This window comes from Myiozetetes cayanensis, unplaced genomic scaffold, assembly GCF_022539395.1.
Source record: "Myiozetetes cayanensis isolate MyiCay16 unplaced genomic scaffold, myiCay2020 scf13, whole genome shotgun sequence".
In the NCBI taxonomy this organism is placed as follows: domain Eukaryota; kingdom Metazoa; phylum Chordata; class Aves; order Passeriformes; family Tyrannidae; genus Myiozetetes; species Myiozetetes cayanensis.
The window spans coordinates 930,219-942,786 of NW_026086937.1; the positions used below are offsets into that span (position 1 = coordinate 930,219).

Consider the following 12,568-nt stretch of genomic DNA (forward strand, 5'->3'; position numbering starts at 1 on the left):
GAGGTGCACCTTGTCCGAGGCTCTGGGCGTGCTGACTGAGAACCACGGACGTTTAACCAGCAGCTTTTTCCTCACTCGGGTTGGTGGTTGGTCTGACGTGGAGTAACCTGTAGTGGAGTCCCAGCCAAAACATCTTCCCCAAGTGGCTGCAGGGAGAAGCAGCCAGAGTGGAAAGATTGTGTGGATGGCCTACGTGCAGTTCAGTTCCGATGCAGAGCGTTTGTTTATGGAAGCTGATATTCAGCTACACCATCAGCTGTCTCAAACAGTCCTGGAGCACAGGGGGAATAAAAAGCTAAAGTTATTTTTGAGAACTAGAGGATTGTTTATAGCAATTCAACAGAAAAAAAAAGCATATTGGTATACAGCAATCTGGGCTGCTTTTGAGCAGCCTAAGGAAGATATGAAGAGCAGGATTAAATGGCCTACTCTCACTAAAATAACAAGAATCTTCATTCTCTCTGATTTTGATTTGGAAAAAGATACATGAGATATCAAGGACAGAAAGAGGCAGCTACTGAGATTTTACAGAATCCTGGCTTCAGTGGTGTATGAGTTTTCTTGAATTTCTCTGGTTTAAAGGGGATTTTTTTCTGCCTTTATATTGTCTTTGTTTTGCTTTGGAAATTGTGTCATAGTTCTGTCTCTGGCTTTGGTAGCTACTTGGAGTCTGGTCCAATTTAAAGATTATATTTTTTTTTGGAAGCAAGTGGTTTCTATTATTTAGACTGGAAAGCTGTGATTGTTATCACTGTTACCTCTTGGGAGGTGAACCTTAAAACTGAGTAACATGAATAGCCTGTGGGAATAATAATACCTCACAACAGCTTTGTATCGTGATTTGAGGAGTCCTGATGGCTCAGTAAATATTTAATAACAGTCTCAACATCATCATTCAGATTGCTAGCCCCCTACTATCCCAGGTGGTGCTCAGGAGGCTTTTGCAGCTGTCACAATGTGTCTGACACTCCTCTGGAGTCAAACAATACCATATTTACTAAACTGATAGCAATAATCAAATCAAATTAATGATAATCTACTAGGATTGCTTCGTGTTTCCTGCTGAGGAAAAATGTTTACTAAATATTTTTTTTTCTTGGAAAAACTTCTGAAGATGGTTATAATAGGGATGTGTTGTTTAGGAAGGCAAGGCTGAAAAATAAGCAATTACCTAATTGTCTTGCCTTGGGTTGAGAAATCAGTAACATTTGTAGGAGTCCCTAGTTTCTTGAACACAATACAATTTCAAAATTACTTTCATGGATATTATTTTGAGAACTGGACACCATGGCTTTTATGTTATCTGGCAACTTGAAATCCTCTGTATGGTACTAACTTGCAGGGGCCCGAGCCAACAACTGCCTGGATCTGCATTCAGTGTAGCTACAAACACTCCAACTGCAGTGTGAAAGTACATGCAAAGTGATGCACAGTATTGGGATCTGATTCTTCCTTCTCATGACCCAACAACTTCAAAAGGATCTTGATAAGAAAGGAAGGCCACGTGACTGGAAATGCTGTGCTTGTGGCTGAATCTGTTCAAAGGGCTGGAAACAGCGTGCTGATGTTCCTGAGCACTGTTCCAGGTTGGAGCAGACTGGTGAACCTAGAGACAGTGGAGTCATCTCCACACAGAGGGGGTAATTATCCTCCACACAGAGGATAAACAATTATACACAAAAAAACGCAACAGAGCTAAAGATAGTCACATGTCCCCCTCACACAACACAGAGAATGAGACCTGCAGGGACCTGTAGAGCTTTTATATATGCACCCCTTTTCTTTGCTATGACAAGAGGATGGATTTTACCTGGCCATTTCCTAGGAGTGTCCTGGGGATGTGTGCTCTGTGCCTACCAACTTTCCTGCCTCCTTTAGGTACCCTGGAATAGAGGCTGCCTGCATGGTTTATCTGAGGATACTGTTGAGTATTGTAATTTTGGTTCTTCTAAACCCTACAGAAGGGATTTTGGCTGCAGGAAAATATACTAAACATATCCTCTTGATGGAGTGAAAGAAAGGCTGAGGAAGAGGGAAAAGCTGGAGAAGACAGAGACACAGGTTTGCCAGCATGGGTAATTTAGTCTGTGTGCCATCTTGGCCACTTTGTTAATTCTGTTTGGGATTTTATAAACAGCCATTCACAGTGCTGGAGCACTGCAGGGCTACCTGTGACTCTTGCTATTTATCCATCACACTGCTTCTCCCCACTCTGGAGGAGGTTGCTGCCTCCTTCCAATACGTAAAGTGAGTTTGTTTAGTTTACTTTAAACAGGAAGGAATTTCATTCCATCACATTCCCCAATGTAGACTCAATCTGTATGTTGCCTTGAGCAGCACAGGCTTTGGATTATCTGGAAGTGAAGCAGCCAGATCACCTCTGAAACTGCCCTCCTAAAGCCCAGGCTATGGGAGCAAGATGTACTGCCAAGGTCAGGCTTTGCCAACCTTGACAAGTCAGCAGAATTATTTTAGTTAGAGACTTCATCTTCCTGAGCATCCAAACTAAAGAAGCACAGTTGTAGTCTCTGAGAACTTATTTAAAAGATTCAAAGTAGCCATCCTCCTGGCTTCTGTTGAGTGATGTGCTAAAAATAATTAAATTTCCAAATCTTTTGAAAAGAGTCCTCTTGAGGATCTATTGGAAGTTCTCAATTTATTCCAGTCATTCCATTAACAGCAGATAGGTGAGTTGTTTTGAATGCAGAGTGGATAACATTCATCAAAACTATGCAGCTGTTCAGAGTTTGCCTCTTCTGTGCCCCTTTCCATGTAAGTTTAGAATGGTGTTCAAGCTCCTAGTCTCAAAAAAAGGCATGTGCGCTTTTGCTCACTGGCCTGAAAAATACAATTGAGAAGCAGCATCTGGTGTACTGGATGTATTTCCCAGTACACAGCCTGTAACCTAAAACTTTTTCATGGCATCAGTAACTTCTGGCCATTTTAGGGTTAAAGGTCTGGATTTGTTTTGCTCTCACACTTGCCCTGTCAGTGACTGAGTGAAATGATTAAGTCCACAAGTGTGGGTGAACAGTTGCGAACCCTGCTCTGCAAAGAAAGTTTTCTGGTAGTGATCTGAACCTAACCTCCCTTTATATTCCCTTTTATCAAAAAAACTGTGTGCACACACAATGCAAGATGGGAGAAAAGGACGAGGAAAAAACCCTAAAAAGTGTAAAGCTCCTAAATGTTTCTAACTTTGAAAGCACATTCTCCTACTGATTCAGTCATGAGATTTTCTTGCTTGCTTGCTTATGCCAAGGACGCTGCTCAAAACCTCAGCTTTCCTGGTAACTGTATTTAGCTGTTCATTTAAAGATGCTATTTTTACTTTCCACACCTTGTTTTTATTGGCCGCCACCTTTTTACCCTATAAAAGGGTTTTTTTGTCAGGAGGCAAAATAGTTAGGTATTGCAAAGCCATATAATATTTTGACCAATGACTAAATTAGGAAAGATCTGTGGTTCTTAGCTTTTCCTCACCTTGCCTGTGGCTGCTCTTTCAGTGGGAGCTGAAAGGCTCTATGCAAGGCGACTTTGCAGCAGCAAAATAATGGGCAGTGCTCCTCCTCTCTTCCTCTCTTGAATCCAGTGCTCCAGAAATGCTGCCAGAAGTTGTTTTGGGGCCATCTGGGATTCCTCATTTAGATCATACAGAAAGTATGAAATACGACGAATTTAATAGCAGTGTTGTTATAAATCAAACTAAATTACTAAAAAGACCTACCTGTCAAAGTTAGGTTTTGTCAGACAGCAGTTTCCATTTACCTTATACAAGTCAGCTGGAGAGAATGAGATCATTGTGGACAGACAGAACAGACACAAAACTCCCAGAGCAGGGGCAGGAAAAGAAACTTCGACCAAAACCATTCCAGTAACAGAGAATATGAAATGTGATGTCTTCCCATAGGGGAATACTTGTGGGACGTGCTTCTCTGCTCCAGCGGTTTTCCCAAATTGCCACTCCAGAACTCTCCCCTGGTCTTCTGAAATCACAAAAAAAGTAGGCTTTAGGTCAGCTATTGTAAAGCCCATAGTGACCTGCCCTCCTCTGTGGGTCATGCACGTGTGACACGCACTGTTCAGTGCCACAGGCGTGGGCAGAGGAGCACTGTTTGTTGACAGACACAAAACTTCAAGTGCCTCCCAGCTTCAGAAAATTTCTTAAAGGCATTTTTCTGCTAGTTTCTATGAATCCCACAGTAAATGTTTAAAATTAGTTTTCTTTTTGCCAGTTTTCTTGATTGTCAGTTCTTTTTCTATTATGTTCTTTTCTGCATCCCAAAATAATGAAAGCAACATTTTACATTAGTCATTATGATTAAATGTGCATTTCAACACCTCTCATTTGAGACTCTGGGAAGCATTTTATAGTTTATTGGGTGATGGGAGTGAAATCTTTACAAGATCAACCGTGATCGGCTTAGCCTGAAGATTTAATTCTTAGTTTCTTTGCCTATATAGATCACATAAACATGAATGCAATGAAAGTGAAAAAAAATGGGGATCAGATATTTGTGTCCACCAGAAACAGTGACAGAGGTCTAATGCATCTGGTTTAAGGCCAGGCCAGCAGGATTTATTCTCTTATGCTGCTCACTGAGTTCTGTAGCACAGGATAGGCCCTTGAGGCTGGAGCAATCGTGTCATAATGCCAAAGGATGGACCACAGACAAAAACTTAGCACAGCTTTTCATGAGCACTCACGTCTTCCTGCTCCCATCTCAGTACAGGAATGCAACTCTCCTTGTAATTTCAAAGCCACTCGTTCAATCTTTTTGAGTAATTATGGGATGACAGCCGATTATACCCTGAAAATGCTTGCTAACACTATTAATCTTTTGCTCATATGGGCCATTTATAGCTATAATTATAAATGAGTGAATAAAGTGAGGCAATTTCTGATTGGTTGGTTTGGGACAGGAACTGTGACTGTGGCCCAAAGGGTTCACTCAGTGCTCAGCAGCAGAAGGTGCTGAGCATCCCTGGGGAGCACTGGGCACATCTTGGCAATGGGCTGGATCACCCCCACAGCAACAGGGCTGGGGCAGCAACTCAGAGAAATGCTCTCATTGAAATTGAGGATAAATTAAAGGGAGGCAACCAAAGAGAAACTATTTTCAGACAGCAAGACTAGAATTTCAGTTACATTTAGCCTGATTCTTTGGAAATAAATTGTCTATGGAAGATATCTTATTAGGGTTGAAGTACTTAAGAGGCCCTCATTACAGGCTTTTATAGACATAATAAGTCAAGCAATGTGGTGCACATTCTCATGCCATATTATTGCCAGATGGACTTTCACATTCATATTAATGAATCTGTGAAAAAAAAAAATTAATTTAATTCTACTGTTTTGTTAGCTTGTGGTCAAATTCAAACAACTTCAGGCATCTAAACGAAACATATCTGAAGAAGGTTTCTTCCTATGCCTGAAAAGTGATTTTTAATTTTTTTGTTACTTTAGAATGCCATTTTCTATTACTATTATATTATACTGCTGCTGGGGAAATGTTGTCAATTACTTCTGTCCCTTGGCTTTCCACAGACCAATCTTGTTATTTGTCTTTTGTTTTAATTACTGTATAATGAATAATTTCGTTGTTATAAGATTATGGAAGGGAGTTTACGTGACCAACACTTTTCCATCGTAGCGTTTATGGAAAAGATATTCTAGTGGGGGTCCAGAATAAAAGAACAGCTTTAGAGGCCTAGATGCAAGATGAGGTGAGTTTAAGGACAAGCAAAGCACAGCAGGAACAAAGACTGTTTTTTTATAAAGACAGTGAAATGAAGAGTGGTCAGAGGATGTGAAAGAGGTCCACAAGAAGTGTCTGTGGTTTAGAAGGTCCTGTGACAGGACCTCCCTCCCTTTGGCTGCAGTGGTGGGCAGGTAATGGCAACTCTCTCTGGTATCTCTCTGTTTCCATTCCATTTTGAAATATAAAAGTGGTGGTGGTTTGGGGAAGATGGAAGTTGCCAACCCCATGATAATTTCCTACAGACAATCAAGAAAGAGACCTATGGATAGGCAGATATAGATAGGGAGTTACCAAGACCAGAAAAGAGCTCTCTGAACATCTGAGAAAGAGGCACTGAAGGAATTGAGATTAGAAACAATTCAGGAAGCTGTTGTCTTCTGCAGAGGTCCTGTAGAATTTTGCCCAAATAGCTGCCAGCTGAATCCTAGATATTAGTGCTGATCTGTTGAAAATGCACAGGCTCTGAAAAAAAAAAAAATTAAAAATGTGGCAACTGATTAACAAGTTAGAAAATCACTTTTCACAGTTAACTTTCAGAAGTGAGGACTTCTTGCAAAGCTGTTCTTGTTTTCCTCACTACTGCTGTAGTTTTAGGACAAGAAAACTCCTTGGACTCGCATGTTCAGAGCCCCACAGCTAAAATTCTCTCCTCTCCTCCATGTCTACTTAACCAAACTGGTTCATTTCTTAGAATCATGAAGAAATGGCTTTGTTGCAGAGGAGAAGGAAAAAGGCTTGATAAAGGAAAAAGTCAAAAGAACAAATGGTGACAAGAGCAAGAATGTGACCCTGTTTTTTGGGGCAGATGTAGGAATTGTTTCTGCAGATAACCTCTGTAGCATAACAGGTATATTTGCACATTACATTACACACTGCCTATGTTATTCTTTAAAGCTGTTTTGGTTTGAGGGTAAGTTCCTGACTTAGCATTTCAGAGATTTAAATGATGAGTTGCTGTAACAGTAATACAGTATTGAAGCAACAGCATCAGGAGAGCTGAAGACCCTGCTAACTACCAGCTGCCAGTTCAGGCCTTGAAGTCGGTATTTGTGGACAAAAGTAGCATTTCTAACCCAAGTGTCTGCGAAGGCAGGGCGAGACAGAGCCCTTGGGCACTGCACAGCTGGTGGAGCTCAGTTCTGGAGTTTCACAAACATTTTCCATCGGCCAGTGTCCGAGTGAAGCCTCTGGGGGGAGGGAGATGTCTTGACCACATCTGTCACTTTGAAAGAGTGTTTTGGGTAGCTTTTAGTTCTGTTTTCTCTCTGGGGACAAAGCTTGCATTTTCTAAGAACAGTTGAAAATTAAACTAGCCTTCAGGAGACCGAGGAAAATGACACTAAAATGTGTAAGTTTCTAGTCCGAGTCTGGGCTTGCACTTACAGGTATGACCTGTGTTTATATCACAGTTCTCTCAACCCATTTTCCTCATACTTTGGGAATCTGTCTTTTCCAGCAATTTCCTTTCCTTTCGTTGTTGCATATTTACGGAGTTCTTTCACTAATTCTTTTCATTCTTCCCTGCTACTGTTTACGTGTATATTTTGATAACAAAATGCCTCATGGGATCTCTCTTGGCTGCTCCCTCCTCTTTATGCCTGTTGGTTGTCACCTAACAGTGCTGTTTCAGGACCTGTGTATTTTCTCTGGTGAAAATAGCTGCTTATGACGGAGGTGAGGTGCCAGGCTGATCTCTCAGAGCACTGGGTATGTACGTGACAGTCAGCTGCTGATTTTACTCTCAATTCTCCAGGCTGAAGCTTCATCTGCTTCCTGTCCCACCCATGGGAGCCATGACATCATCTCCATGGTATTCTGAAATGTTACCCAACGGTCCTGTCTTTTTCCTCTCAGACTTTATTGACAAAATCAGTCATTTCTTCCAGGGGTGATGGTATTAAGTGTGTTCTACATGTCTTTTCTGATTTAATCTCGATGTGTTTCTACTTTTTTTCAGCTTTGTAATTACACTTTCTTTGTATCTCTCAGTACAAGTGTTACGATTAAGCTGTTATGGATCTGAGGTGAGATTTGATCTGTTGAGGACCTCTTTTGAAATGCTTGTTTAACCATTTAACCTTAAAACTATAGCTGTGATATATTAATTATTTTTCCCATCATCATTTTTCATAAGCAAAATTTCTTGAACTTGTTTAAAAAACACAAACCAAAGATTTAGTGTCATCCCATCATGGACATGTGCATAAATGTGGTCCTAATGTTTACATTCAAAAGATATTTGTACTCTGGCGAATTTCTGTGTGCCTGGCAGAGGAGGCAGGAGAAAGTACATCATGAGTAATTGCCCAAGAATTGGAGGATCTTTTTTGTTTCCCCATAGTTTGCAGCTGCACCATCAGTCGTGTGATTACATTTTCAGCTCCCAGTGCTGCTTTCAGGGGCCTCTATGTTATAGGAGCTCCTGCAGACCAAAGACCCAGTCTTTTCCTTCAGTTTGCTCTACCTCCCTCCCTGCTGGGTGTGCTGCCTGATCCAGAAAGCATGAGCTCTCCCAATTAAATGTAAAAGTATCTGGGTGCATAATGCAAGCTCTGATTTCTGCCCTGAGTTCCAAATAAAAGCACACAGTTCTTACAGCTGCAGTAGCCCAGGTCAAGTTTTCCCTTCTTTCCCCCTTTCTTTCTTTTCTCTGTGGCTCCAAGAAAGCACATCTGTTAAGCCCATAGACACATTTAGGATAAAAAAAATGAGGTGTCTTTGATGATTATATAGGTGGATCTCACACACATGACTGTTGCTTTCACCACTAATTTTTGGTTTGGATTATGCCTTTGGTCTTCAAATAGTATTTCCAAGGTGTAGATCCACACTGATTCCAACAGGCTGACATCTGTTCTAATAATTTTACATGACTTTTAAAGATTTATGGCGGGTTTTTTTAATATACTTTGTATCACAGTAAGAGTGGAGTGGGTCAGTACACCTCCTTTACCATCACTGTGCTTGCCTTCAGTGATTTTTTGGGGCGTTTCTTTAATGTTAAAAGTGTAAGAGTTTTGTGTGTTAAGATTAGGCAAACAACCTGTGTCTTTATGGAAAGCTGAATGCTGAGGTGATGGAGTATTTGACAGGTGTGTCTTCCACAGGGAGAGCAGATGAGCAGCGTGCATCAGCAGATGAGCGGCAGATGCCATCAGGGTGCACATGAGAAAGGGGCATCGTTTCTGTTGGCTCATGGAGCGGCAGCCTCAGGTGCTCACAATCGCCCGAACAAAATTAAATTTTCAGAAATAGGTTTACGGGGACATAACAGCCAATGAAAGCTCTGAGCAGCTGTCTGGAGGGGCAGGCGACTGGAATTGCCCAGGCGGCCAGCACTGGCAGCCGGTCCGGCCCCGCACCCGGCTGGTACCGACGCGGGGACACAGCGCGGGCCGAGCCGGGTCTCGCTGGTCCCGCCAGCCCGGCCCGCTCCGCTGCATCCCTGCAGCTCCTGCTGCATCCCCGCAGCTCCCTCTCCATCCCCGCACCTCCCTCTCCATCCCCGCACCTCCCGCTCCATCCCCGCAGCTCCCTCTCCATCCCCGCACCTCCCGCTCCATCCCCGCAGCTCCCTCTCCATCCCTGCAGCCCCCGCTCCATCCCCGCGGCTCCCTCTTCATCCCTGCAGCTCCCTCTCCATCCCCGCAGCTCCTTCTCCATCCCTGCAGCCCCCGCTCCATCCCTGCAGCTCCCTCTCCATCCCCGCAGCTCCCTCTCCATCCCCGCAGCTCCCTCTCCATCCCTGCAGCCCCCGCTCCATCCCCGCGGCCCCCGCTCCATCCCCGCGGCCCCCGCTCCATCCCCGCGGCCCCCGCTCCATCCCCGCAGCTCCCACACCTCCGGCGCGGGGCCGAGGCGGGGCTTGGCCGCTCGCCCCTCCCCAGCAGGAGCAGCAGCAGCAGCAGCAGCAGCACCCCCGTGCTCCGCCAGCGGCTCCTGTTGCTCCGCCGGTGCCCTCGCCGCCCCGGCCCTCCCACCGCCGTATAAAGCCCGTGGCTCCTGCCCGCCGCGGAGGAGGAGGAGGAGGAGCAGCAGCGTTTCCGCGGCCCCAGGCTCCGCTCTCCCCGCTGTTTCTCCACGCCCGCCGCTCTCCCCGCGGTCGGGCCGGCGGCGCGGGCAGGCCGGGGGTGCGGAGGGGAAGATGGCGAGGAGCGGGGCCCGCTGGCCGCTCCTGCTCCTGCTGCTGCCTCTGCTGCTGCTGGCCCTGGCGCTGCGGGCGGCGGCCGAGCCGCGCCCCGGCCCCGCAGGTGAGCTGGGTGCGGGGCGGGGGTGGGGATGCGATGGCGGGGGATGCGCTGCCGGCCGGGCGGCTCCGGCGGCTTTGTGCCTCCCGGCTCGGTAACATCTGCCAGCGAGGGAAAGCCCTCCCGGCTCGGTGGAGGCTGGGACCCGCCGCTTCCCCGGGTTTTTTATCTATTTTCCCCTCCCCGCACGGTAACGCGCCGCTCGGGCTGCGGAGCCGCTCGGCCGTGCGGGGAGCGGCGGCTCCGGCCGGGGCAGCGCTCCTCGGGTTGCGAGGAGAGGAACCGCTCGGCTTGAAAGTGCCTTAACCCCCTCAGAGGGTCATAGATGCATGGTCACCCTTGGGAGGAAAAAAAAAAAAAAGAAAAGAGAAAGGATTCCTTAAAGGGAATTGAATCTCCTAGGCTTTCGCCTTGCCCGCCCCCCCGTTTTCTTCTTCTGCCTGAGACAAGGTGTTGATGAACATGTTTTTCCAGGCTGGGGAAAGCAATCGCGTCAGTCGCTGTTTCTCTGAGCTGTAGCAACCGCTGATGAAGTTTCCTACTCTGTGCTAAAGTCAGCTGGAGATTCACTCCAGTGCCCCTTCTCGCCCCGCAGTGTCCGCTTTGCCTTTCACTTGTGTTCTCTGGCAGCTTTAACTTCAAGGAACTGGGAGGTGGAAGGAAATTTCATGTTCAGCATGTAAAATAAAGGAGCGTATACAGGAAATTCCCTCGGAGGTGTCCAAGCACATGTATGTCCACCGATATGCCAAAACATATTTTTTGCTCTAATACTTTTAATTTTGAGAGTCCGTAGTTCTGATTTCTATTCTAAGTGTACAAAGGTATTTAATCTCACTAGATTATTACCATATGATATCCAAAATAGTTTCATTTCTTGGCTTGTTTAGTCGAGAGTGTAATCAAGTTATTTTTAATATCTAGCTTAATTTTCCAGCGTGCTTAAGGAGGCTTCTTTATTTTAGGAGCATATTTTGTCAGCAAGTTCTTTGATATGAAAACTGCTCACTTGGTTGGTAACTAGTAAAAAGTTAAAACAGTTCAGAAAAACGGTGTTGAAGAATAGCAGACTCCACTCAATGAACTTCTCATTTCCAGTTTTCTTGGCACTTTGCTACTTCTGGTCACTCAGAGGATTTATCTGAAGGCTGTGGTGTGGATGCTGTCTATCAGGGGGGTGTGTACCGTTCAGCCTTTCCTGCCCCTCAGAGGTGCACCCTACAGGGACAGTTTTGAGCAAAAAGTTGGGCTCCTATACCTGTTTTCCGGGCAGTGATTGCAAGTCAACCTCCTTTGGCAATCAGTTATTGCAAACACAGTTACATTTTCACAAACGTATCTATTTAAATAATGCTTTTTTTAACTGCGCTTGAAAGTGGGATCTCAGGCTGATGGAAACTAATAGCTGGCATGGTAAGGATTTTTCTTTAATCCTGCTGCTGTTCAAATCTGTGAAAAGCAGAGTGCCTAAGCCAGACAGCACTGTATGATTCAGCAACCCAAAAATAGACTGCTATGTCTATATCAATAGTAAAAATGATGCTACACAAATTGCAGTGCAAGAAAGCACTGATAAGTTTATATATAGGTGTTCACACAGGAAGACCTTAATTCTTTTTAGTTTAAACATGAGTAGTGTGAACTGTAGAAATCTCTGCTGAGCTGAAACCACTCCGTGAGTAGTTTCTTGACCCCAGACACTTCCTGCTGTGTTATGTGTTTTTATTCCAGTTTTAACCCTTAAATGTGTTCCCCGAGTGTGCGCTGTATTGCCTGAAGAGAGGAAGACCTTATGGTGCCTCTAGTTCTAGAAATCTGTATTTTCATTTCTAGTCTCTTGATGCTTTGTACAGTTTGGTGTAAAACAGCAGGCGAAGACACGATTTGCATGCCAGTTTTTAACATGGTCCATTCACGTTGCTTGCTTGAGACAAAAACTCTAACAAGAGTGTCTGGAACTGACTGCCAAGCTGCATCTTCATTTCTTAATAAGACTTTATTCAGAAAGTCTTTGGAAAGAGCTGCCTGTCGCACAGCACTGGTTACAGTGGGAGTCAGTGTGGCCCTGTGGCAAACAGTGTTTGCAGAAATCTGCCCTGCGTTCCTTCCTTGGCCGCAGGTTTGTGTTTTGGGCAATCACAGAGAAGAGCACTGTTGAAGTCTGGAACACTGGCCCCTGTGTGGTGAAGATGCAAAGTTTCTGTGTTAAAACATCAGTATTGAAATATTTCCATTGCACCACGCCTGCTGCATGCACGTTGCTGATCGGGACACACAGAAAGGCAGTGGAAATGACATTTGCCATTGCCTGAGAGGCAGACACTGCTCTTGGCAACGGACACGTGATATTCTCACCTAAAATGTTTTATCAATCAGCTGTTTGCATGGGAAATGAGTATTGTGCCACTGAGTCTGTTCCTGGGGCGGCTGTGGGGACTGGGCTGGAGCTGAGATGGGGGCCGGGTTGTAACGGTGGCAAACGGGCAGGTTTTGAGGTGGGTCCGTGGTGTCTGCGTGTGCTCCTCAAGTGGGAGGGGTGGGCTGGGGGGAAGAGGGCTC

The 12,568-nt window shown here is 45.1% G+C and overlaps 1 protein-coding gene across 5 annotated transcripts in view; it reads left to right on the top strand.

Moving 5' to 3' along the window:
- The window catches only part of PLOD2 (procollagen-lysine,2-oxoglutarate 5-dioxygenase 2), a 66,687-nt gene that overhangs the window by 9,159 nt on the left and 44,960 nt on the right, over nucleotides 1-12,568 (top strand). Inside the window, exon 1 of one of the 5 annotated variants that reach the window (XM_050308462.1) lies at nucleotides 9,785-10,012. The exons of 3 other annotated variants lie outside the window; for them this stretch is intronic. In XM_050308462.1, the coding sequence (XP_050164419.1) occupies nucleotides 9,907-10,012 (106 nt within the window). In that variant the 5' untranslated portion in view covers nucleotides 9,785-9,906. Of the gene's footprint in view, nucleotides 1-9,784; nucleotides 10,013-12,568 lie in introns of those variants that run through there. One more of the 5 variants, XM_050308458.1, reaches the window with a different exon arrangement.